The following is a 26,553-nucleotide window of genomic DNA, read 5'->3' as shown; positions in this document are numbered from 1 at the left end:
CAGCTACCTCGGTGCAACCTTTTGGACATAAAAACACTATTGTGAGGTGTGAGGTGTTCAGAATAGACTGGAAATGAGTGGAAATTAAGGTTATTGAGGTTAATAATAGCATAGGAGCAGAAAAACCTACAAATTCTGTGATTTTAGCTGTTTTATGCTTTTTTAAAAAAAAATACAGATCCAAAACACAAAACCCAGAACCCAAAACACGGAAGGGTGGTTTTGGCAAAACCAATCCAGATCCAAAACACGAAGAAAGATCCAGATCCAAAACCAAAACACGAAAAGTGGCCGGTGCACACCCCTAATAATATACTGTGTATGTATATAACATCAAAGACTTCAAATAGTTGTTGAAACTATGTAGTTCTAAAGGCGAGTGCAGAGGATCAGTTAATTATTACATGCTCATTGCTCCCCTAATTTTAATTTAATGATTGTGGTGGGCACAATGTATCTTTATTCATTTTATAAACATCAGCATTTTCTTTGATGATCTATTCAAGAATCTGCATGTGCAGTGGGGGGTGGAGTGGGACAGAGTAGCAATGTAGCTGTGATTAGCAGGGGGTCTGTCTGTGCAGCAGCCCGGCCAGCTCTATCCTCTTCTTTGTTTGGCTCCTGCCAGCTGCATACGCAATGCATCTGCCAGGGCCCACAATCGGTGTATGCATTAAAAGCACCGGCTTCTAGGGACTGCATCGACTGCAGCCACTAGAAGCCAGATAGGGCCCATGGCAAGGAAGGAGAATTACCTCCCCTTGAAAGATCTCTCCCTGCTAACCGCAGTTCAGACTGGCAGTAGCAGGGGGAGAAAACACCTGTCCTGGGACTGACTATATGACTGTGATTAGCAGGGAGTGCTAATAAGAAGCCACTGCCTGCCAGTGCCCGGAACACTCACTGGGGATGGACGATTTTACTGGGGGGGGGGGGGGGCTGAGGCACTGCGGCCCCAAGGTAAAATCCACCACTGGTGATTAGGCAAATTGTAGTAGGTTTCTGTAAATCGGACGGATGGTTTATGTGGATTGCAGTCAGGGCTTAATTTGTGTGACCCTTTCCTCTTAAAATGTAAATTACTATGTTAGTGGGTAAAGTGCGGCAGAAAATGAATATGAATTATGCTTCATTAATGGCAACCTTGGCGTGAATCGCTTTACATATTATTCATAATAGTGTAGCCAGGGGTGCGTCTCTATGCTAATGCTGCAGCCGATGGTATTCAAATAGAGATGACCACTAATCTGCAGCTGTGCGTATTAAAACGCACCATCGGACACATCAATTGCACCAACAAACATTGCACCAGCCCTATTGAGGCGCAGATTATCTGTTTTGAACATGGCTGCCCGACACGGGCAGTCCAACTGCGTCTTAAGATACAGTCGCTGACTACAACATGCTCGCGTCTGGCTAGCATCTCTCTGCATCTAAATTTGCTCTGCGACTCCCATCAGTAACCATCGGGACACATATGCAGTGTGACGCAGGCACATGTGCAGACTGAAAATATTGGTTGCTTATGCGCAACATCGACACTGTGTCATTGATTTTAATTAAGCCCTGGTGATTAACAAGCATACATTTTAGTTTAAGTGAGTCTCTTATTGCTTATACAAAATGTAATCTCATATAATATTGTGTCTACTGGACAGGAAACTTGAAAAGAATATTTGGAATTGACTTTTCATTTCCTTTCAAAAAAGTTAAAAAGCAGGGGCCATTTTTCATATTAATCAATTAAGTGCTTTTCCACCTTTTGTCTCCTCTTTCCTAATTCTATTTGCGTTATGTTACAGCATTTTATTCCATGGACACATTGACGTACTACTAAAAAAAAATAAATGTTGTTTCATGGTCACAGGTCAATTTTAAGATTATTATAAAAACTGATCAAAGGACTGTTTAATCTCTACATATGTATCATTGAGTTTTCCAGTCAACATGTTGACATTCAGAATGTCGACAATCAAAATGTTTAGAATGTTAACATGTTCTGATTGTCGACATTCAGGATGTCGACGTGCTTAAAATGTCGACAGATAATATGTTGATATCCACAGTGTTGACATAATGTCGACATGTTCAAAATGTGGACAATGTGAATGACGCCAGTAACATTGATATATTGAATTTGGGTTAGGATTAGGCAACAAATAGGGTTAGGGTTAGACTGCACTTCGGGTTAGGGTTAGGCAGCGGTTAGTTAGGGCTAGGCATATTAGGGTTATGGTTAGTTTTAACGTAAAGATTACTGTCGACATTTACAATGTAGACATTATGTTAGTGTCGACCTTGTTGGAAGTCGACAGTCAGAACGTGTCATCTGTTGCCATTTTAAACATTTAGACATGCTGAATGTCAACATTCTCTAGGTCGACAATGTTGAAATGTTGAATATGTGTGTACTATTTGGCGATGTTATAAGCAGAGTAATAGTATACACCAGTGGTTCCTCAAAGTCAGCAAGTAGCCCAGGACTTAACCTGTAGTGTGGTTAATTGAGTGGTAGTAAGTATATACAGCCGTACTCACTGTTACATACACACACTCAGGGGCGCCGAGAGGGGGGCGAGCGGGTACATATTACCCGGGCCCGGGCTCCCTGAGGGGCCCAGCAGGGGCCCGGGACCAGCGCCGCCCCCCTCCCTCACAGTAGGAGCTGCAGTGGAGACTGCTCGTGGCTGCTGAGTAGCAGCCACAGCAGTCTCCTATGCCTGTGGGGGGGAGCGATCACACTGATCGCGCCCCCCCTGGCTTTGAGCAGGGCTGAGGGGGCTCAGAGCGCCCCCCCTCCGCAGCGCGTAGGCGCTGCAAACCCTTTTTTTTTTTGCCGGGAAGGAGCCCGCCGCACACACTCAGTATCTGAATGGAGCAGAGATTGAGCAAAACATACAGAGCCACTGCTGGTGATGTAAGTGAGTAGCAGTGCATATACCAGTGGTGATAGCAGGTATACTGTAGATACAGTATATAGCAGGGTCTCAGTAGAACACGTCCATGTCCCACAATGGCACTCTACCACAGTGACAAGATGGCACCGCAGAATCGGTATGTAATGCCGCCGGATCTAATGCCGGCCGACTAAATACCGACAGTGGAAGGCTGAACAATGAAGATCCCGACTGGGGCTCGTAAGTACCCTAACCCTCCTCTCTCCCCCCCTAACACTAACCCTCCCTTAGGGGTGCCTAATCCTAACCTCCCCCCAGTGGTGCCTAACCCTAAGTCCCCCTCGAGGGGTGCCTAAACCTAACCCTCCCTTCCTGCACTCTAGACCTAACCCTCCCGGGGGGAGTGCCTAACCCTAACCTCCCCCCAGTGGTGCCGAACCCTAACCTCCCTTTCCCCTAGCCCAACCCTAACCCTCCCCTGGGGGTGCCTAGCCCTAAATCCCCCTGGGGGTGCCTAAACCTAACCCTCCCACTCCCCCCACCCACCAGCCGTGCCTAACAGCTACAAAGCCCCGGCTTACCTTCGTTCAGGATGCCGGGCATCGGTGTTGGGTTAAAGATAGGTGTCGGGATTTAGACACCTATCTTTAGTCCCTCGTCGAGTTTCCAGAGTCGGGATTACGACGGACCGCATCCCAGCAGAAGACTAAATGGTGGCCATCTTGGTAAGGTACTGATGCTTCCCTAAATGAGCATCAGGGAGATTGCACTGTAGTGCACTCCATATTTTAACAGACATATCATACCCAACTCACCAAGGTAAATCAAAGTATTATCTGAGAAAGCCAAGGTATTGGGCAAATTCTTGTAAACAAATGGGTGTTTTGATTGCAAAAGCTGGTACAAAAGATACATAAATTCGAGCACCGCATCTGTCTTTTTGTAAGGGCCTCTAGGCTCTACTATCTTACTAGTATTTGAGAAACTGAACAGAGGATTTAACAGTCATATTCAAAATGGCCTTTTTGCTGTACTGAGGGTAAAGTTTCCATGAATTAATATTTAGCACAGTATGTAATTAAATCTTTACAAAAAGAGGCAAAATAGAAACAAAAAATTACTTTACATTTTCAATGTCTCAGTCCATCTAAGCTTACTATACAAGTCACTGAGAATGAGTATTCTGAACTCTGGTAGATCTGCAAATGGCAAACATAATTTACATTTCCAAATGAAATTTAGCAGACATCCTGAAAAGGCCTAAAAATAGCTACAGTCAAAAAATTTCCCCAGTGCAAATATTTAATTCATCATTCCTTAGGGAGGACATCAGACAACATAACATAAGTATATTAGAGACAAACCTGTCTTAGGCTTGCGTTAATTGGAATATGAGTGTGAAAAAACATAATCGGTATATTAGATGACCTACCGAATAAACCCACAACAGAGGATTTTCATAAATAGACATTGAAATTAGTTAACTAGTAAATTCAACAGACATGATTTTTTGCCATGACAACAATTGCATCATCCTCTCACCTCGATGTGTATTCAAAGCTCCTGTGAGATTCACTTGTGAGAACAGGAAGTAACTACACGCTAAGCTACTTGATTTTCCACTTGTTAGTGGTTTTATATTTCTGCATGTATACAACTACATTTCTAAGCATTTCACATATGCCTCTAATACCAAATATAATAACTGAAACATCACTATATACATGTAGCATATACTGTACCTTTTTGACAGTATAGTCCAGTGTTTCCCAACTCCAATCCTCAGGAACCCCTAACCAGGGCCGGCTCGAGGCATGTTCGACCAGTACGGTTAAACAGGGGCGCCACCCCATAGAGGGTGCACCCCTCCCAGCCAATCCCGATTTCAGCGGCACAGTTACGTTTTTCAAGCACTGTCCTGCTGTTCCACCCGCTGTGCGGTGGTGACGGCCCCAGGATGCGGTATCCATTAAGTGCAGGAAGAGAGCTGGGGGCAGCCCAGCTACTGACATAGTGGTGGGCTCGCCCCCAGCCTGACGTTAACGGGAAGAGTGCCATATGGGCATGCCCCCAAATAACGTCATTTAGGGTGCGTGGCCTGTGGCAGCTGGCCACGCACCCATTTCAGGGTAATGGGCGCATGAGTCCCGTCCTGCACAGGGACCTGCCCCTAACACCATGTGTCCCCCCGGAGCCGGATCTGCCCCTAACACCATGGGCGTAGCTATAGCGGGTGCAGGGGGTTCCATTGCTATGGGGCCCAGAGGCTTAGGGAGCCCACCTCTGGGGCCTGACTGAACTGCATCCAAGTCATAATGTTGTCTATTAGATTTACGGAAATGCCTGCTAAGCACTGTTTGGCATAATGTGAACTAAGGGGATTGAGTGGCATGTGTACTAGCAGCAGTACAATGTGGCATATTGTTAACTTGGGGCATACAATGTGACAATATGAACTGGGGGCACTGTGTGGTGTAATATGAACTAGGGCACTAATATGGGGCACCAGTATAGTTCATAAAAAAACTAGGGAACTACTATGGCACATAAAATGAACAACTGCTGTGGAGAGAGATTCTCCAGAAGGGGGAAGAGACCCCTCCAAAATTTAGCAATGGGGCCCACAAAGTTCTGGCTATGCCCCTGCCTAACACTGCATGTTTTGCAGATCTCCTAGTTGATCCACAGATGTATTTATTACTGGCTGAGACATTTTAGAAGATCCACAGGTAGGAGATCTGTAAAACATGCACTATTAGGGGTCCCTGAGGACTGGAGTTGGGAAACAGAGAGGAAACTTTTAATTCATACACATGATAATGCAGCTCCAGATGGCCAATATGACAGTAGTCCACACAAGTTAACTGCAATAAACTAAATCAGGGAACATAGGCCCTCATTCAGAGCCGTACGCTCTGAGCAGAGCGCACGCTCTGAATGAGGGCCGGCCTCCATGAAAATGGAGCGTCCTCCAGGACGCTCGTATAGCTGTGGGTCACCACCCACAGGCTATACGAGCGTGCATTTTGATGGCCATCGAAACTGCGAGCCGGAGCCTGCGGTTGAGGTTTTCAACCGCAAGCTCCGGAGTGATTTTGGCTCTATCAGAGCCAAAATCGCTCCCACTGACATCACTAGTGATGTCAGTGGGCCGGCTTCTGACGGGAGGCACGCCCCCGGCACGCCTACCAAAGGGGGCGTGCTGTCAATCAACATCGACAGCACGCCCCCTTTGATCAGACACAACGAGCGAAGGACTTTCCTTCGCTCGTCGCGTCTGGCGCATGCGCACGCGCATGCTCAGTCCAGAACATCGACCCACTTGCGAGCGGACAGCCGCTCGCGAGTGGGTCTGAATCAGGCCCATAATTTGTAAAAACAAGGAAACAATATCTGCCACTGTTATAATCTCTAAACTACAACTCTCAAAATGCCTTGTCAACCTTAAGCAAAAATATGTTAATCCAGACACATTTTACAACCTGGCCTTGTGTTACAGTATTGGGAGACTATCCAGATATTTGATCTGTGTTTGAAAGACCTCCAGTATTCCAGAACAGATCAGTATCTTTGCAAAGCGTGAGTAATTGGCCACAACACAATTTACAACATAGGGGGCTAACTCCAATTTATTTGAGCCAGAGGCTTGACAGTGGATTGCCATATACTGACAGGACTACTCTTAATCTCATCCTTCATATATTTCGATGCTACACTAATTGTAGATGCTAAGGTGTGACACCCCATCCATTGGAGGGAGTCTTGTTCAACGGACAATATTCTTGGTGTTATCGCATTACCAAGTAGTATTACGCACATCATTATCTCTTTCCTCAGAGTTGTCAATATTAGGACTAAAAATTATATTAAAATTATATTCTTATAAGCAAGAGACAGCTTCATCTTCATTCTTAATAATACAAGTATTGCCATTGTTTTTTTCTGTAATATTTTCTTCACCATAATTGTTGGAAATCCTCCCAATTTATGCTGCTACCTCATCTTCTACAAGTTTGATATCTATGATTCAGAATTTACATTCAGCAAGTGTTAAGGTGCGTATCCACTTGCCGACTGAGGAACGTTTCAATGATTACGACATCGTAATCATTCAGTCGTTTCTCATCCTGTAAGTGTCCACACTGAACGATATGTCGTTCAGTGTAGGCACCCTCCCTCATCCTGAACATGAACAATCTGTCGTTATCGGCAGATTGACCGGCATGTTCAGGCGATGATTGATGTCGGAAACGACCAGCGGGAAAATGTTTTCGACATTTTCATGTCCGATTCATGCACAATTAATGAGCGATTGAACGATAACGATGTGGATACGCGGCATTAGTCTTCCATAGAAATCACATCATCTGTATTGTGCCCAGGGCAAGATTAACAATGGGGTGTATGGAGCTCCAGGTCCAGGCCTGCACATAAAAATAGGCCCATTATCAGCATGATGATGACCAGCTGCCTAGCTGGTCACACAGGCAGCCATAAATTATAAGTATTAAAAAAAAATTGTTTTGTTTTCTGACAATATTATGCATTTTGCTATTTTTATGTATTTAGGGAAACAGTATAGCTAATAGTGTATGGGGTGTACACACGCACTTGGCTCTAGTCACACTCATATGGCACTGGTTACAGCTCCTCTCCTTCTCAGTATATACCCTTGACCATTTTCAACCCCAGGCACATATTGCCCATAATCCGGCTCTTAAATGGTGACCTTTCTACCAAAGAGTTACATTACAAATGGTGTTTATGATATGTATAACAAGTAACTTGATCAGTATACTGAGGTGGAAACTCACCTCTTGCATGCATGTTCCCATTGCTATCTATTTACAATCTATCTATCTATCTATCTATCTATCTATCTATCTATCTATCTATCTATCTATCTCATATCTATCTATCCCATATCTATCTATACCATATCTATCTATCTATCTATCTATCTATCTATCTATCTATCTATCTATCTATCTATCTATCTCATATCTATCTATCTCATATCTATCTATCCCATATCTATCTATACCATATCTATCTATCTATCTATCTATCTATCTATCTATCTATCTATCTATCCATCTACCATGTAGGTTCAAATAATCTTACATTACAAGGTCAGTAGACATATTAACAGATACAGTTGAAACTAACAGTTCTATAGAAAGTCACATGATCAGTCTATTAATGTTATAAATCACATCATACCTACAGTTCACCATTTCTATCTATCTATCTATCTATCTATCTATCTATCTATCTATCTATCTATCTATCTATCTCTATTCATCTAACATAATTTTTATATATAATATTTAGGTTAAAATAAGCATACCATACATTGTGACATATCATATCAGCAAACAGATTTGATGACTAACAGTTCTCTACAAAATGGTGACCATTCTACCAAAGCTGAGTGACATCACAAAGGCTATTTATGATGTAAAAAGTCACATGGTCAGTATACTGATGTGAAAAACCACCTCCTGCTTTCATTTTGCCATTGCTATCTATTTATAATGTATTAATAATCTATCTACCATTTTGGTTAAATAAGCTTACAATACAAGGTCAGTAGACATACTAGCAAATACAGTTGATAACTGACATTCTACATGATCAGTCTACGAAGGTTATAAATCACACCCTACTTACATTTCACAATTGCTATCTATCTATCTATCTATCTATCTATCTATCTATCTATCTATCTATCTATCTATCTATCTATCTTCATCTAACTTTATTTTCATATAAAATATTTAGGTTAAAATAAGCATATCTTGCATTATATGTCAAATCAGCATTTACAGCTGATAACTGACAGTTCTTTATAAAACTATGGCCTTTCTACCAAAGCTGAGTGACATCACAAAGGATATTTATGGTCAGTAAACGGACGTGAAAAATCACCTCCTGCTTTCATTTTTATAATGCATCTATCAATCTATCTATATAATCTATCTATCTATCTATCTATCTATCTATCTATCTATCTATCTATCTATCTGTATTGGGACACCCACTGACTTCTTCACAAATCCAAGCAACTACGTAGACAGACACAACATCAGTCGCAGATCAGTCGATTATCAGACTTCTGAGTAACACTATTATCGCACACAATTTTTTTGCATTTTTCTATCACTACAGACGGTGTAATGTGTGTGTTTAACAGTTTCATTAATGTTACCATCTATTCTGGAATATTAAACTAACCAAGCACACCATGGCCCTGATTTAGACCCGCTCGCTGCCCCAGGCAGCTCGCAGGGTCTGTGGGCGTGTTTCTTTGTTTTTTTGTCTGGCCACTCACAAAGCTGTGGGAGACCTCCCACAGCTTGTGTGAGCGGGCAGGAGGCCGTTGCGATAAACGCGACCATCGGCCTTGCGACGAGACCCTGTGGTAGGGTCTCGGCTACCGCAAGGCCGAGTGGACTTCCTGCTCTAATAGTGATGTCAGTAGGGCCTCCCATAAACGCCAGGCGTTCCTAAGGGAACGCCTGCGTTTGTGTTGCCACTCCCCCTCCCCGCCTACAAAACAGGGCGAGCTGTCAGTCACCATCGACAGCCGCCCCGTCTTGTAGCGAGCCCCGCAGCGACTGAGCTGCAGTCACTGGATGGGGCTCGCGCACGCTGGACACGGCGCGTGCGCAGTGGGGGACCATCGAGCTGCTTGCGAGCGGCTCTGAATCAGGCCCCATGTTTTTCTGATTCCTTTAAACTTTGGAGTGTCACTTATTTTAACAGCAGCATAAATGTTAGTTGGATGGACTTGTGAATACTAGGGATGAGCGGGTTCGGATTTCTGAGTCGAGTCGTATCCGAGTCAGGTTCGACTTTTCCCGCCTGACTCGGATCTGAAATCGAGTTAAAACGTCATCATCCCACCTTCTGGATCTCGCGGGTTTTGGATTCTACAAAAGGTTCCCCGCGTCGGCGCCATTTCTCACTCCGGCTGTGGACAGTGAAGAGGGAGGGTGGGAGCTAGGGCTGGCTGGGCTGTGTTGAGCAGTTGTTGTCCATAGGGGCTATGTCCACAGAGTCCATAGGGGCTGACTGGGCTGTGTTGAGCTGCTGTTGTCCATACGGGCTGGCTGGGCTGTGTTGTGCAGTGTCCCATAAAGGCTGTAGTCCTAGAGGGGTGCTGTAGTGTTGTTGATCTGTGCATCAGGGGTGCTCCCCCAAAGTTCACTCCAAAAAAAAATAAAAATTGTATTTTCTGTGTTTACGAATTGTGTGCGCAGTAGCCGCACGTGCAGCAACAAAGTAGTGCCAAGCGTGCGCCTGTGTCATAAATCAAGGGCCGGCTGGCTTGTCCATTAAACGGTGCTGTAACCCCCAAAGTGCACTCCAAAAAAAAAAATATATATTTTTTTTGTGTTTGTGAATTGTGTGCGCAGTAGCCGCATGTGCATCAACAAAGTAATGGCAAGCGTGCGCCTGTGTCATAAGTAAAGGGCCGGCTGGCTTGACCGTTAAAGGGTGCTGTAACCCCCAAAGTGCACTCCAAACAAAATAAATTATTTTCTGTGTTTGTGAATTGTGTGCACTGGGGCTGCACGTGCATCAACAAAGTAGTGCCAAGCGTGCGCCTGTGTCATAAATCAAGGGCCGGCTGGCTTGTCCATTAAACGGTGCTGTAACCCCCAAAGTGCACTCCAAAAAAAAAATATATATATTTTTTTGTGTTTGTGAATTGTGTGCGCAGTAGCCGCATGTGCATCAACAAAGTAATGCCAAGCGTACGCCTGTGTCATAAGTAAAGGGCCGGCTGGCTTGTCCGTTAAAGGGTGCTGTAACCCCAAAGTGCACTCCCAAAAAAATAAAAAAATGTTTTTGTGTGTTATTGAATTGTGTGTGCAGTAGCCGCACGTGCATCAACAAAGTAGCGCAAAGCATGCGCCTGTGTCATAATTAAAGGGCCGGCTGGCTCGTCTGTTAAAGGGTGGTGTAACCCCCAAAGTGCACTCCAAACAAAATAAAAAATTATTTTCTGTGTTTGTGAATTGTGTGCACTGTGGCTGCACGTGCATCAACAAAGGAGCAGCGCCAAGCATGCGCCTGTGTCCCATAAGTAAAGGGCCGGCTGGCTTGTCCGTTAAAGGGTGCTGTAACCCCCAAAGTGCACTCCAAAAAAAAAATAATAATAATTTTTTTGTGTTTGTGAATTGTGTGCACAGTAGCCGCACGTGCATCAACAAAGTAGCGCCAAGTGTGCGCCTGTGTCCCATAAGTAAAGGGCCGGCTGGCTCATCTCTTAAAGGGTGGTGTAACCCACAAAGTGCACTCCAACAAAAAGAAAAAATTATTTTCTTTGTTTGTGAATTGTGTGCGCAGTAGCCGCATGTGCATCAACAAAGTAGCGCCAAGCGTGCGCCTGTGTCATAAGTAAAGGGCCGGTTGGCTCGTCTGTTAAAGGGTGGTGTAACCCCCAAAGTGCACTCCAAAAAATATATATATTTTTTGTGTTTGTGAATTGTGTGCACTGTACGTGCATCCTCAAAGCAGCAGAGCCAAACGTGCGTCTGTCTGTTAAAGGGTGGTGTAACCTTCAAAGTGCGCTCCACAAAAAATAAAAAAATTCTTATTTTTTCTCTGTCTTTGTGAATTGTGTGCACTGCAGCTGCACGTGCATCAACAAAGGAGCAGAGCCAAGCGTGCGCCTGTGTCCCATAAGTAAAGAGCCGGCTGGCTCATTTCTTAAAGGGTGGTGTAACCCACAAAGTGCACTAGTCTCCAACAAAAATAAAAAATTATTTTCTGTGTTTGTGCGCGACTTAGCCGCACGTATATATCAATATAACATAAATGGAGGACCAAACTTTCTCTGATAAAAATAAAATAGGGAAAGATCAAGAACCACTTCCTCCTAGTGCTGAAGCTGCTGCCACTAGTCATGACATAGGCGATAACATGCCATCAACGTCGTCTGCCAAGGCCGATGCCCAATGTCATAGTAGAGGGCATATACAATCCCAAATGACAAAGTTCAGGAAAATGACCTTACAAAAAAAATTTAAATCATCTGAGGAGAAACGTAAACTTGCCAATATGCCATTTACGACACGAGTTAAGCTGGCAAAAGCTCAGCGAAGAACTGTGCGTTCTAAGAAGATATCACAAATCCCCAATGAGAGTCCAAGTGTGGTGGCGGTTGCGATGCCTGACCTTCCCAGCACTGGATGGGAAGAGGTGGCTCTTTCCACCAATTGCACGCCCTCTTCAAGTGCTGAAAGGAGCACCCACAGTCCACTTGCTGATATGCAAATTGAAGATATCACTGTTGAAGTACAACAGGATGAGGATACTGGTGTAGCTGGCGCTGAGGAGGAAGTTGGCGAGGAGGATTCTGATGGTGATGTGGTTTGTTTAAATCAGGCTCCGGGGGAGACAGTTGTTGTCCGTGGGATGAAAAAGCCTGGGCAGAAGACCAAACATTACACCTCTTTGGTCTGGCAATATTTCTATCCAAATCCGGACAACAACTGTCTTGCCATATGAACCATATGTAAAGGTGAAATAAGTAGGGGTAGGGACGTTAACCACCTAGGAACATCCTCCCTTATACGTCACCTGCAGTGCGTTCATAAAAAGTTACTGTCAAGTTCAGAAACTTTGGCTAAGACCGTAAGCAGTCCAGGGACACCTAAATCCCTTTGTCCTGTTGTATCCAAGCGCCTGCAAACCACACCGTCAACTCCCTCCTCGTCAATTTCCTCCTTAGTCAGGATCGGAAGTAGTCCTGCAGGCCATGTCACTGGCATGACTGACTCTCCTATCCGGGATTCCTCCGGAGGATCCTGCATTGCTACGCCTACTGCTGCCGCTGCTGCTGCTGGGAGTCATTCATCATCCCATCCCACTACTTTTACTAAACAATTGACCCTCCAACAGTCCTTAGCGAGGAGGATGAAGTACGACAGCAGTCATCCTGAAGCAAAACTTATAACTGAGGCCTTGACTGCTATGTTGGTGTTAGACGTGTGTCCGGTATCCGCCATTAGTGCAGTGGGATTTAGACAATTGATGGAGGTAGTGTGTCCCTGGTTCCAAATCCCGTCTAGATTCCACTTCACTAGGCAGGCGATACCGAGACTGTACAGAAACGTCAGAAAAAGTGTCCTCAGTGTCCTGAAAAATGCGATTGTACCCAATGTCCACTTAACTACGGACATGTGGACAAGTGGAACAGGGCAGACTAAGGACTATATGACTGTGACAGCCCACTGGGTAGATGTATCACCTTACGCAGCAACAACAGCAGTGTCACCAGTAGCAGCATCTCAGAAACGCAAGCTCGTTCTAAGGCAGGCTACGCTGTGTATCACTGGTTTCAGTAAGAGGCACACCGCCGACCACCTCTTAGAGAAACTGAGGCTTACCCCACTTAGACTCTCCAGGGGATTTGTGATATCTGACAACGCCACCAATATTGTGCGGGCATTACATCTGGGCAAATACCAGCATGTCCCATGTTTTGCTCACACAATAAATTTGGTGGTGCAGAATTTTCTGAAAAGTGACAGGGGCGTGCAGGAGACGCTTTGGGTGGCCCAAAAAATTTCTGGCCACTTTCACCATTCAGCGACTGCGTGCCGAAGACTGGAGCACCAGCAAACACTCTTGAACCTGCCCCGCCATCACCTGATGCAAGAGGTTGTGACACGGTGGAACTCAACCCTCTATATGCTTCAAAGGACGGAGGAGCAGCAAAAGGCCATTTAAGCCTATACATCCACCTATGACATAGGCAAAGGAGGGGGTATGCACCTGACTCAAGCAGTGGAGAATGATTTCCGTGTTGTGCAAGGTTCTCCAGCCCTTTAAACTTGCCACACGTGAAGTCAGTTCAGACACTGCCTGCTTGAGTCAGGTCATTCCCCCCATCAGGCTTTTGCAGAAGCAGCTGGAGAAAGTGAAGGAGGAGCTAAGATGGAGCGATTCTGCTCAGCATATGGGACTTGTGGATGAAGCATTTCATTCGCTTTGCCAGGATTTCAGGGTGGTCAATCTGTTGAAATCAGACCACTACATTTTGACCACCGTGCTCAATCCAAGGTTTAAAGCCTATGTGGTGTCTCTCTTTCCGGCCGACACAAGCCTGCAGAGGTGCAAAGACCTGCTGGTGAACACACTGTCAGCTGAAGCAGAACGTGACACGTCAACAGCTCCGTCTTCATTTTCTCCCGCAACTGGGGCTGCCAGGAAACAACTTAGGTATCCTAAGCAACCCGCTGGCGGTGATGCAGGGCAGGCAGGACCAAGTTTGGACATCTGGTCCGGACTGAAGGACCTGGCAACAATTTCTGACATATCTACTGTCACTGCATATGATACTGTCACCATTGACAGAATGGTGGAGGATTACATCAGTGACAGCACCCAAGTAGGCATGTCAGACAGTCCATACCTGTACTGGCAGGAAAAAGAGGCAATTTGGAGGCCCCTGTACAAACTGGCTCTATTTTACCTGAGTTGCCCCCCCTCCAGTGTGTACTCCGAAAGAGTGTTTAGTGCAGCTGGGAACCTTGTCAGTGAAAGGTGTAGGAGGTTGCTTTCACAAAATGTGGAGAAGATGATGTTCATAAAAATTAATTACCAACTCTTCCAGGGAGACCAGCTTCCAGAACGTACAGAGGGACCTGTGGTGGTGGATTCCAGCGGGGACGAGTTAATAGTCTGTGAGGATGAGGATGTACACAACACTGAAGAGGGTGAGGAATCGGTGGATGAGGAGGATGAGGACGACATCTTGCCTCCGTAGAGCCAGTTTGTGCAGGGACAGATTAATTGCCAGCTTGTTTTGTGGCGGCCCAAACGAACCAATCATTTCAGCCACAGTCGTGTGGCAGACCCTGGCGCTGAAATGATTGGTTTGTTAAAGTGTGCATGTCCTGTTTATACAACATAAGGGTGGGTGGGAGGGCCTAAGGACAATTCCATCTTGCACCTCTTTTTTTTCTTTGCATTATGTACTGTTTGGGGCATAGTTTTTCAAACTGCCATCCTATCTGCCACTGGAGTGTCACTCCTAGATGGGCCACGTGTTTGTGCCGCCCACTCGTGTCGCTTAGCATAGTCATCCAGCTACCTCGGTGCAACCTTTTGGACATAAAAACACTATTGCGAGGTGTGAGGTGTTCAGAATAGACTGGAAATTAGTGGAAATTAAGGTTATTGAGGTTAATAATAGCACAGGATCAGAAAAACCCACTAATTCTGTGATTTTAGCTGTTTTTATGCTTTTTTCAAAAAAATACAGATCCAAAACACAAAACTCAGAACCAAAAACACGGAAAGGTGGTTTTGGCAAAACCAATCCAGATCCAAAACACGAAGAAAGATCCATATCCAAAACCAAAACACAAAAAGTGGCCGGTGCACACCCCTAATGAAAACTAACACACAGGACCTGATTCTGAGACGCACGCAGGCGCCACAGTGGCTTCACTTTTTACTTTATACTAAAGCCGATTTCATTACTATTGAGACACCCACTTACAGAGCCTTGCCATGGTGCTGTTCCGTCTCTGTGTGTCTTTAGAGACGCATCAGTGTACCATCAAAACATGCACCAGCTCTATGGCAGGTGCAGTTTCTCTGTCTGAGTATGGCATCCTGCGTGAGCAGTTGCGAGTCTTTGGAAGCAACCACTTACAGCAAAACTCAGTCAGAAATAGATGTGGTTTCAGCAGCACTGCAACTTATGTTAGACTGATGTTACAATGTATTTGCAGACTTGAAAGGAGAGTGTTCCTTAAAGTAAAAAAAAGGAAGTTTTGTAACACACGATGCAACAGCAATCAGAGGGCCTGATTCAGATCCGCTCGCTCTGACAGAGCGCTCGCTCTGAATCAGGGCCGGGCGTTTTTTTTTTCGGACCGGCCTCCTGGCCGCTCGCATATCTGTGGGTGACCACCCACAGCTATAGCGAGCAGCCATGATGATGGTCGCGATAGTCAAAACCATCGCGACCATCGGGCTTACGACGAGACCCTTGTGGTAGGGTCTCGTGGCCGCAAGCCCCAGAGAGCTTTCGGCTCTAACAGAGCCGGAAGCTCTCCCACTGACATCACTTGTGATGTCAGTGGGGCCGCCCCCAAACGGCAGGCGTTCTCATGGGAACGCCTCCGTTTGGGCAGCCACCCCCACGGACCGCCCACCAAAGGGGGCGAGCTGTCACTCAACATCAACAGCTCACCCCCTTTGGTGCGAGACCCAGAGCGACGGAGTGCCCGTCGCTAGCCGGGTCTCACGCATGCGCACGACGGAGCCAGCTCCGTCGTGCGCATGCGCTGTGGGCCACCATCGACCCAGTTGCGAGAACTCAGCACTTGCGAGAGGGTCTGAATCAGGCCCTGAGTCCATATTTATGTATAACTTCACCGACTCCAGTAAAGGACTAAGGTATATACTTTGTATACCACAAAAAAATAAAAAGATCTATTCCAAGAGAAACTATATCTCTCCCCAGTGTCCAATAAAATTCACAGATGTGGGAAAGTGATTTAAAATACACAATGTCTTTATTAAAAAAAAATATATGGATAATAATATTGATTCTTCACCATTCACTAAAACAGCCTATTTGCCAACTGATCAGATGAAAAAAACAAGGAGCTCACTGAACCTGTGCGGACCCCTTCATATACCGACTTCCCTCTGATGACACACCAGATAAATGCTGCAGCTAGGATATCATGTCCCTGAGATGATATTAAAGCTGAATGCTTTATAGATGGACTACATTGGCATGCTACTGTAAAAAATTAATTGTTGTTTCTCTGATACAGGATAATTTCAAGGGTATTATAATATTGCTCTACAGACTGTGTAAAATACTAAATATTAATATGTAGAAATCCTCACTTGGATCAAAGATTTTTGCAACCTTAACAGTAAAAAGCATCAAAAAGGTTACAGCTGACGTGGCATAGAAGTGGACTGAGATTACTGACCTGCTTCACACCTGGGATGTGTCACACTGCCACATGCTTTAAGCTTTGTAAAAATATATCACTTAGAGATTGTGACGATTGAGGTGTTATGATGTTGTGTAAAATAGAAGACACAGGGGCCTATTCATCAAATGATAAATGGGCTGGTAACCAGGCCGAAACGCTAGTTTCTGCATATTTAGGTTACCGGGCTATTCATCATCAGGAGTCCCAAATGAACCACCTGATATTCAGCAAACTCTGAAGACTGAAAGTTTTCGGAGTTTGCTTCCAAGAACAAGCGCCATCTTCAGACGGCACTTCTGGGATCTCCGCTCCTTCCTACGGGAAGGAGTTCCGGGGATGCGAAGAAGGATCCGAGTGGAACCCTCCGCCGTCTCCTCACTACCTCCACAACAGCTGTGCGAATGCGTGACCTCGGGTCACGCATGCGTATCCGGGACGACGGGGAGGAGGTAAGTAACGGAGCTACTTCTGTAGCTGCGATACTAACCGAGGGGACAGCTGGACAGCTCCCTTGTTGCGAGTTGGATACTTAAGTATCCCTTGCAGCGAGACCATTATTTAATCATTATGTAATCATTGGGGGCCATATGGCCTCTGATGATAAATAGGCCCCACAATCATTTTTCACATTTCAACAACAGTAGAAAAAACTCTAAAATACCCTCACAGGCATGGGTAGAACAGTGTATCACTGGGCCCCATAGCAAAATTTCTGTAGGGGCCCGCTGTTGTGACTAGCCTCTAGGACTTCTGCATGTCTCTATTAAGAGGGCCTCTTCTTTCTTGTGAGAGCAGAGCAGGGGCCTCAGGGAAATGCAGGGGCCTAGTAGAGGAGGGGGGATAACCTTAGATTGCTCAGCATCCCTCATATATAGGCCCAATAGTGGTTGCACCAACTGCACCCCATGTAGTTCACCACTGTTCACAAGTAGGAGTGGTAAATGGCCAGGAATGCCATGCTATTTATTTTATTGCACAAGGTGGACCCAAAGTAATTACCTACAACTTGGCCTATAACTGGTTACTAGTGCCAACTTTCTTCTACTGCAGTGAAATCTGGAAAATTAATTGTTCATTGGAAGAAGCATTGCAACACGAGCAGCCAATCACAATGCAGAACACATACTATCCTTGAACCAGTCAATGGCAGTATTAGGGTGGTGTTGCAGAGAAGTGCTTAAATGGTGCAATCTTCCAGTGAGACAAGTAAGCAATGCATTAGAGCTCAGTCGTTGCTGTGGTGGATCAAGTGATGGGAAAAGGTCACAGAATAGCAATTCGGCTTATGAAATTATGCATACATCATCAGGTTGTTCCTTCATCTCGACATTCCACCATGGCTGCAATCAAGCTGCTTAAATGCTGACCTTTGTTAGCTGAAAAACGCAGGATTCACGCTTTCCTGTGTGGTCACTCCCTTAAACTGGCCTTGGGGTTATATTATATGAAGGATGCAGAGAAGCATTTTATTTTGAGGTTTCCGTTAATTGATGTGTATAACATGCAGTCATTCACAGGTGCAATATTAAGTGTTAGTATCCCTTGAATTTATAATTGTGTAAATAAGATAAAGACAACATACAAATATTTTGCTAGCTCCCCATACAGTTCGGATGGTCATGTTGCTATAAGGTTGTGCCTTCTACCTCCATTTATCAGTAATTATTAGTTTAAATCAATGTAAAAATATATAGCTCATTCCTCCATAATTAATAGTTCCCAACATTTTATCAATAAAAATATGTAGTTAAAGATTTTACATCTGCTACATAATTCACTGATATTGTTTAACACAACTCAGTCGGTGAAGGATTACCCTGTCCAGTCTCCCTGCTAAATAGGCTTTGGGGCACTTATTATACACCCATCACAACATCTTAAAGCTCCTTCAATGTCATGTTACACAACAGGATGAGAGCATAAACCTACAACAACTATCAACAACATCTTATAAATGATATATGAACCACAAGCCCTGTTCAGACATCACATAAGGTTTGGTATGATCTACAGTCACATGGTTCAGCAAAGATCATCTGCTGATACGGAAATTCTGATGTGCCTAGGAATTTTACAGTGAAATTTATAAAGTTGATCCTCTATCTCAGTGATAAGTATTTATGTTTGCAGTACAGAAATCTTAAGTGGCATTTCTGTCGTGTATATATTTTTATATGGTAGACTTTCACTGCTATGTCAAAAGTTTATTTTCCCCATTATTTGCCATCATATAAAAATGCCCACAAAATTTTTCTGCCAAGGGCCATTTTGATATATATATAACATTATTTGCGGGCCTGGTTCAGGCCACGCCTACTCCGTGTGTTGTCACAAGGGGGGCGGGCCACAATTGCCTTTGATTACAGCAATGTCAATGTCGATTACTGAGGATGCTCCGGGGAGCTGTAAGGCAGCGGTGTGACCATTTGAAGTGTCCTATAGATGCTTCAGGCGGCACTGCTGCATAGATTTTGGCTGCAGGGTGCCATTCTAGGCACCCTGCTAGCCAGATGAGGCTAGCATAAAAAAGCTCAGAGGGCCAGACCAAATGATTCCGGGGCCCTTATACGGCCCCTTGGCCTCAGGTTCCCCATCCCTGAAGTAGAGGGAAGAAAAGTAAAATATTATATAAGTGTGAATGAAAATTGTCAGATACGTAGCTACAAACTTTAACTCTAACTATATATATATTATGTTAATTATTCTTAATAGTTTAACATGAAAAATCTAATAATCCAATAAATCAATGAAAACAATTAGCTGGATTTTTAGAAACAATTATTACTAATGTGTAAAAAAAAGTTTACTTATACAGATTTGAGATGTATTATCTGGAAAATTGTTATCTAGAAAGTTCTAAAAAAGTAATTAAATGATGCTTTTCGGTATCAATATCAAATACCAAGAAATAATCACTAACAGTTTCCCTCTACGGTCACTGTGAGGTACATAGCTAGTATATATATATATATATATATAATATATATATATATATATATATATATATATATATATCTTTTTTGGGGGTCAAGTTGTTCTCCAAATTGGACAACAGGATGCTGGAATGGTTAAGACTTTGGGAGAGATACAATTAGCCACACCCTCTGGGGGTGCAAGAAAAATCCACATTACCAGTGCAACCTCGGGACTGGTCTAGATTGATCACGTGCCTCTAATTGAATGGCCCCAGCTAATCTAATTGAATTAACCCAGCTAATCGAATCTACTCCTTGTAGTTTTCCACAGTTTGGACAACCATGCCTAAAGTGCATCAACATTTCCGTATTTCCCAAAACTCCACTTTTCTTTCCTTTTCTTGTTAATTTGTTTAGCTGAGCTTCTCACATTGCATGTAGGAGGCAGGTGATCAGGTCTGTGTATATGATAATATCACTGATAAATTATAAGAGCTGTATATACCTACAATACAAAATATTTGGTAAAATACAAAGGTGTAACTCTCCGGACCCCAGTGAAAGTCACTCGTCAGCCCCTGCTCCCACAAATGAAACAAAAATTCACATTTAGATAGGCAAATGAAAAAACACTACTAACCTTCCCATCAGAATTAGCAGATGATACTTTAACAACCTTGTTCCTGTTCAGTTTGCTCTTCACCCAGCTTTCTACTTGAACATTGAACTTCATAAAAGTAACATAGGTTAAGTATGCCATGAGGAGCAGAAGACTTTCATACCACAGGATCAAATTGTCCAAAAAAAAGCTTATGAGCATAATCAATCCCACAATATAAAATGATACATCTCGAAACAGTGGCCACCAGGTGAGATTTAATACCTCTTTAGAAAATACAGCACACATGCCAATCACAAAGAGGATATTGAATACTGCTGATCCAACGATGGTCCCAATACCAACATTGCTATGAGATATAAATACTCCTATTAATGATGTAAACAGTTCTGGGGCAGATCCCCCAGCAGCCATAAAAGTCGCTCCTGCCACATCGTCAGAGATCATCAGTTTTTCAGTGATAACTGTTAATGAGGGAACAAAAAATTCATCACAAACTACAGCTAATGCTATGAACATATAAATCATTCCAAATATATGGAGCACAACAGCACCCCTCTTTCTGTCTTCTAAAGAAAAAATATCTTCTGGGTATTCACCCTTGGAAACTGATTTGTTTCCTCTTTTGTAGTTCATGGAAATAGTAGATCCTGGGGTATCATTCTGGTTTTGTTCTGCAAACTCCATCAGATTTCTTTGATGTCGCTGCAGCAGTGTATGGCTGTTTGCAGCACTGTTCATTTCATTGCTGTAAAATTCTGTCTTTATAAAGGCACCAATTGAAGTGGACAAAGTGCTTATGGCTGTTATGCTGAGGAATAGACCCAGTATTCGAATAAGTCTCAGTTTCTTGTGGACAAAAGGATGCTTCTGGTTGTGGCGAGGTGATGTTTTCACCAAACACCAGCTTTCAACGATATCACCAGTAGATTTTTTATGAAGATCCATTTTGTTATCTCTAAGAAACAAAATGTTAGCACTTAGAAATATAATATAATCCAATGTACTGGCATGCTTTTCCGTATTCGCTATGCGTTAGGGGCTCTTTAAGAGTTGTAAAGGTTTATTCTTGCGCAGAATGTTCTTCATCAATGCTAAAAGAAAAAAGAAAAGAAAAATGTGTAAATATACTTAAGCAATCAGGAAACCATAGTGCATAGTATATGTGCAAATGGCAATACAAAGTTTACACTTAGGGCAATAGGGACATAAATACTTAAAAAAAAAACAAGCTATGACCTGTTCACATTTGGTCCACACTTTTACATATTTATAGTTATCAAACAATGATCTTTAGGACATATTTATGGGAAAAACCAGGGCAAAGATTTAATTTGCTAGATGGAAATTATTAAAATTCCTTTATTTTTTTAGTAACTCAATTTTGTTAGTACGATGATAAACAATTTGTCATTTATAGCAACCAATATATTTGCCCAATCGTGTATTTCAATTGTTTCAGACAACACAATACAATCATATTATGCAATTACAAGACAAAAATTATGTTTCATATGCATTTTTATTTTTTAGATTTATTTTTGTATTTACCCATCCTTCTTATTCATGCTGTGTTTATATTGTAAGTAAGAACTTTAATCGACATTTACCAAATGGCGTTTTTTTTAAATTGCTAATATTCTGAGATTTTCCAATGGATTTTAAAACAGCAATGTAATTAAAGGAAAACCTAGCATGTTATACGCACATATCTTCCATACTGACACGTCAGGTTTTGCCTTTAATAAAATTGATGTTTTGAAATCCACTGGTGTAATCGGCGATGGAGCGCTGGATTAATGCCCTAGATCACCTCAACGAGCAGCAGAAGAGGCAGCATGGCACAATACTTCTGCAAATAAAAATAGTTTTCAAAGAAACCAAACACGGAAATATAAACAATACCTGAAGTGGGCATCCGGATGACAGTTCTACAGTAAAAAGTTCGACAATGAAAAGGTCGACACCAACTGATCGACATGCAACATGGACAAAATGTTGATAGCGCAAAAGGTTGACCGGTACAAAAGTTCGACAGTGACAAATGGTCGACATGCCAATGGCTGGAGAAATAAAATTGTCAAAACATGTTTTTTTTTTTCTAACATTTTTAAGGTTAGGCTTAGACACTTGTGGGAGGGTTATGGTTCGGCCCCATGGGGGGAATAGGCACTAGGGGGAGGATTATGGTTAGGCTATTGTTAGATTTAGGCACTTGGGGGAGGGTTAGGGTTAGGCACCAGTGGGAGGGCTAGGCACTAGGGGGAGGGTTAGGGTTAGGCTACGGTTAGGTTCAGGCACTTGGGAGAGGGTTAGGGTTAGACTTGAAATACAAAAAAGTCAGCCTTTTTTGTGTTGACCATATGTGTGTTGACCATTTTCCTATTGTCAGATGAACAACTGTACTTGTCAGCATTTTGACAGTCGACATATTGCCTGTCGACCGATTGGTGTAGACCTTGAACTGGCAGTAACGAGAACACGGTGAAGTCTCCTTGAAGATTTTATTATGTACGTTCGTACAGAGCTGACAAAAAATATAATTGCAAGCTGGCAATACATTGATTGTACAAGAGTTATATACCACATATGATTTCTTACATAAACCAATCAAACAATTGTCATTGTTATACTCCCCTAAAGGCATAAAACCAATCATAGTTATACTCCCTAATGGAAGGTATCCAAACTTATCATCATAATTACGTTATCACTTTATCATATGTAGGTTTCAGGCTGCAGGCCTGTTAGAAGGCTGCATTGGTTTTTATTTCAAAGTGTTTTTTTTTCTAAGTGGTTTCATATGCACAGCATAATTTAAAGAGTTAGATAGGAGACCTTACTAGCTTTATCCTCTGCGATCAGTGAGGGATGATGATCTGACTGATTTTCCCCTTCTCATCCTGCAGGTAATCTATTGGGACCAGTCATCTGACATAGAAATAGCAGTCCTGTATGATTATACTGATTTCATAGGTAATCTATTGGGACCAGTCATCTGACATAGAAATAGCAGTCCTGTATGATTATACTGATTTCATAGGTAATCTATTGGGACCAGTCATCTGACATAGAAATAGCAGTCCTGTATGATTATACTGATTTCATAGGTATTTTGTTATTAATTATTATCTGCAAAAACCAGAGTGACTTAAGGTCTTGCAATTTAACTATTTTTTTAACTCCTAGTTACATGGGATGCTGTTTAAGGTCTGTCTGTTTGTATTAGAATGTTATGACTTGTATCTGGTGTGGGTGAGGTTATTGGGGGTTGGGGTGTAATCAGTGACTACACATGTATGCTTCACTATGTACTCAGTAGGTTTCAGGCTGCAGGCCTGTTAGAAGGCTACATTGGTTTTTATTTCAAAGTGGGTTTTTTTCTGTGGTTTTATATGCACAGCATAATTTAGTTAGATAGGAGTTAAACAGGAGGAAGACAGGAGGACATCATTTAAAAAAGAACTCTTTACAACTTAAAAAGGATCTTCTGAACTTCTGGTTACCCTGCAACTCAGCCACCAGCTTTCATTATAACCTGAACACACCTTCAGCATTGCAATCAACTACCAGGTGGATTGCTGCATTTTTAATTTTTGAATGTATGTTTGTTTGATCCTACACTGTATGTTATTCCTATACCACTATCAATTTATCTCTATTTTTTTAACTCATAGTTACATGGGATGCTGTTTAGGGTCTGTCTGTTTGTATTAGAATGTTATAACTTTTATCTGGTGTGGGTGAGGTTATTGGGGGTTGGGGTGTAATCAGTGACTACACATGTATGCTTCACTATATACTCAGTAGGTTTTCTAAGTGGTTTTATATGCACAGCATAATTTAGAGTTAGATAGGAGTTAAACAGGAGGAAGATAGGAAGACATCATTTAAAAAAGAACTCTTTACAACTTAAAAAGGATCTTCTGAGCTTCTGGTTACCCTGCAACTCAGCCACCAGCTTTCATTATAACCTGAACACACCTTCAGCATTGCAATCAACTACCAGGTGGATTGCTCCATTTTTAATTTTTGAATGTATGTTTGTTTGACCCTACACTGTATGTTATTCCTATACCACTATCAATTTATCTCTACACCACTGTAGTATCTACCATGTTTAAACACCTCATCTATAGGAATGCTTTATCCTTAATTTAAAGTCCTGCAACTTTAACAGCTTAAAACTCATTTTGTTTATTATATACTCTTGAAGTTGTGCCTTTACATCAACTAACACTGTTCTTCCTTTTATCTGATCTTTAGACATTTTAACTTTACTGTTCCTGTATCTCACTCTCATCACTACTACTGCTTTTTCCTCCCCCCCAATCCCTCATCTACGCAATGTCTCTCTTTTCTTCTACTCCCTTCCTCACTCAGAAGCTACATAATACTTTCCTCTACCACCAGTTCCCATTTATTTTCTCCTCCATTTTCTCCTATCCCTCCCTCCTCCCCTCTGTCTACCTTCATCCCATCTAGTACTCTCCACTGCATCTCCCATAACTCATAAGCCCTGCACCCTCCCTTTTCTCCTAAGTTACACCTCTTCTTCTCAACCGACACCACACTAAACCTCCACATTGCCCATCACCTGCTGTCACCCTTCCTCACTCAGAAGTCCATCACATACCTACACTCTCCTTATCCCCCTTCTCTAAAGCAATCTCAACCCCACACTACAGCAACCCTAACAATCTCCTTCTCTCTCCTCCCAACTCTGTCCCTCTCTCCTGTCTCCTCTGGAATGCCAGTACTGTCTATAATCTACTGGTCCCTGTCCATTACAGCTTCATACTCAACTCCTTCAATCTCCTAGCCATCACCAAATCCTGGACTTACCCATCTGACACCACTTCTCCTGCAGCCATCTCCTTTGGGAGCATCACATTCTTTCACACTCCCTGGCCTGGAAGTTGCCACAGTGTTGGTGTTGGGGTACTTCTATCATCTGGCCACTCCCACCAACTCTTACCTTCTAAACTATCCACTTCATTATTTGCATTCACTGCTCATATCAGTGGCCTTTTCCAACTTCCTCGAGTAGCTGTCTTTCCTCGTCCCCCTGGCCTTAACTCAAAATTCCAAGTTAACTTTGCTTCTTGGCTCCTAACCTTGAAATGGGCTCTCATGACCCCTTTCTTCCTCAAAGCTTTCCAGCTCTCATCCTAACCCACTACTCCATTTTCCTTCCTCACAATCCAGCCCATCTGTGTCACCCCTGTTTGTCTGCCCTCTCCCCTTTAGAATGTAAGCTCTCACAAGCAGGGCCCTCTTCCCTCATGTGCTTCTCCCTCACTTACTCCTACTTTAATTTACAACAGCACCTAACCCTTGGTTGCTGACGCCATGCTGCTTATTTAAATGTTATGCAGCAATGTTTAAATAGGGTATTTGTCCTGCGTTGTTTGTACTGTTAATAACTGTTTTTCTTGTGTGCTCACTTGTTTATGTACTTTGTAAGGCGCTGCGGAACCCTTGTGGCGCCATATAAATAAAGGATAATAATAATAATAATAATAATAATGTTTCTGACTTACAGCACTAAAAATCGTTTAACCTTTGTACAGACTTTTTCTTCCCTATGTTTCTGGTAACTGGCTCACCGCATTTTGGTGGCTAAGCCCCCTGCAGCTGGACAGACTTTCTTAAATATTGCAAAGGGTTCACTAAACAAGATTCTAGCACAGACAAACAAATTCAAGTTATTAAAGGCATAGTTATTAATTTTAAAAATACAAAACCTTTTGACCATAGTTTCATTCAGCATCCATGTTGTATTCAGCCTGCCATATGAACTTATACATTGTCGACCTAATACCTGTCAATATCTTACACCACACCCCCTGATGTGAGTTTATCTGAGCAGAGGATACATTATGTAGGCTGGTGTCAATATAATCTGTTATGTTTCAGGACCATTAAGTACAGTCACTATTATAGATTAAATATTCTAGATTAAAAAGAAGTATCAGTGGTTGGGTAGGATTTACTGTTAGTTTGCGACCTAAAGTTGGATCAGGCCATAAAATATAGCCCACAACTGACTACAAATAACCTAAACCCATTTTGAGTACCTTTTCCCACTTATCTCAATATAGGATTACTAAACCTAAAACAAAAAATGTACTTAC

General features: G+C 42.9%; 1 protein-coding gene across 3 annotated transcripts in view; it reads right to left on the bottom strand.

The window, feature by feature from the left end:
• The window catches only part of SLC24A2 (solute carrier family 24 member 2), a 244,196-nt gene that overhangs the window by 190,337 nt on the left and 27,306 nt on the right, over nucleotides 1-26,553 (bottom strand). For all 3 annotated transcript variants that reach the window (XM_088459587.1, XM_088459589.1, XM_088459588.1), the window contains exon 2: nucleotides 20,438-21,510. In XM_088459587.1, coding sequence (XP_088315713.1) covers nucleotides 20,438-21,364 — 927 coding nt within the window. In that variant the 5' untranslated portion in view covers nucleotides 21,365-21,510. The remainder of the gene's footprint in view (nucleotides 1-20,437; nucleotides 21,511-26,553) is intronic.

Source organism: Taudactylus pleione, unplaced genomic scaffold, assembly GCF_031769625.1.
Source record: "Taudactylus pleione unplaced genomic scaffold, aTauple2 ptg000915l, whole genome shotgun sequence".
In the NCBI taxonomy this organism is placed as follows: domain Eukaryota; kingdom Metazoa; phylum Chordata; class Amphibia; order Anura; family Myobatrachidae; genus Taudactylus; species Taudactylus pleione.
The sequence above is the reverse complement of the archived record's forward strand: the minus strand, read 5'-3'. Positions and strand labels throughout refer to the sequence as shown.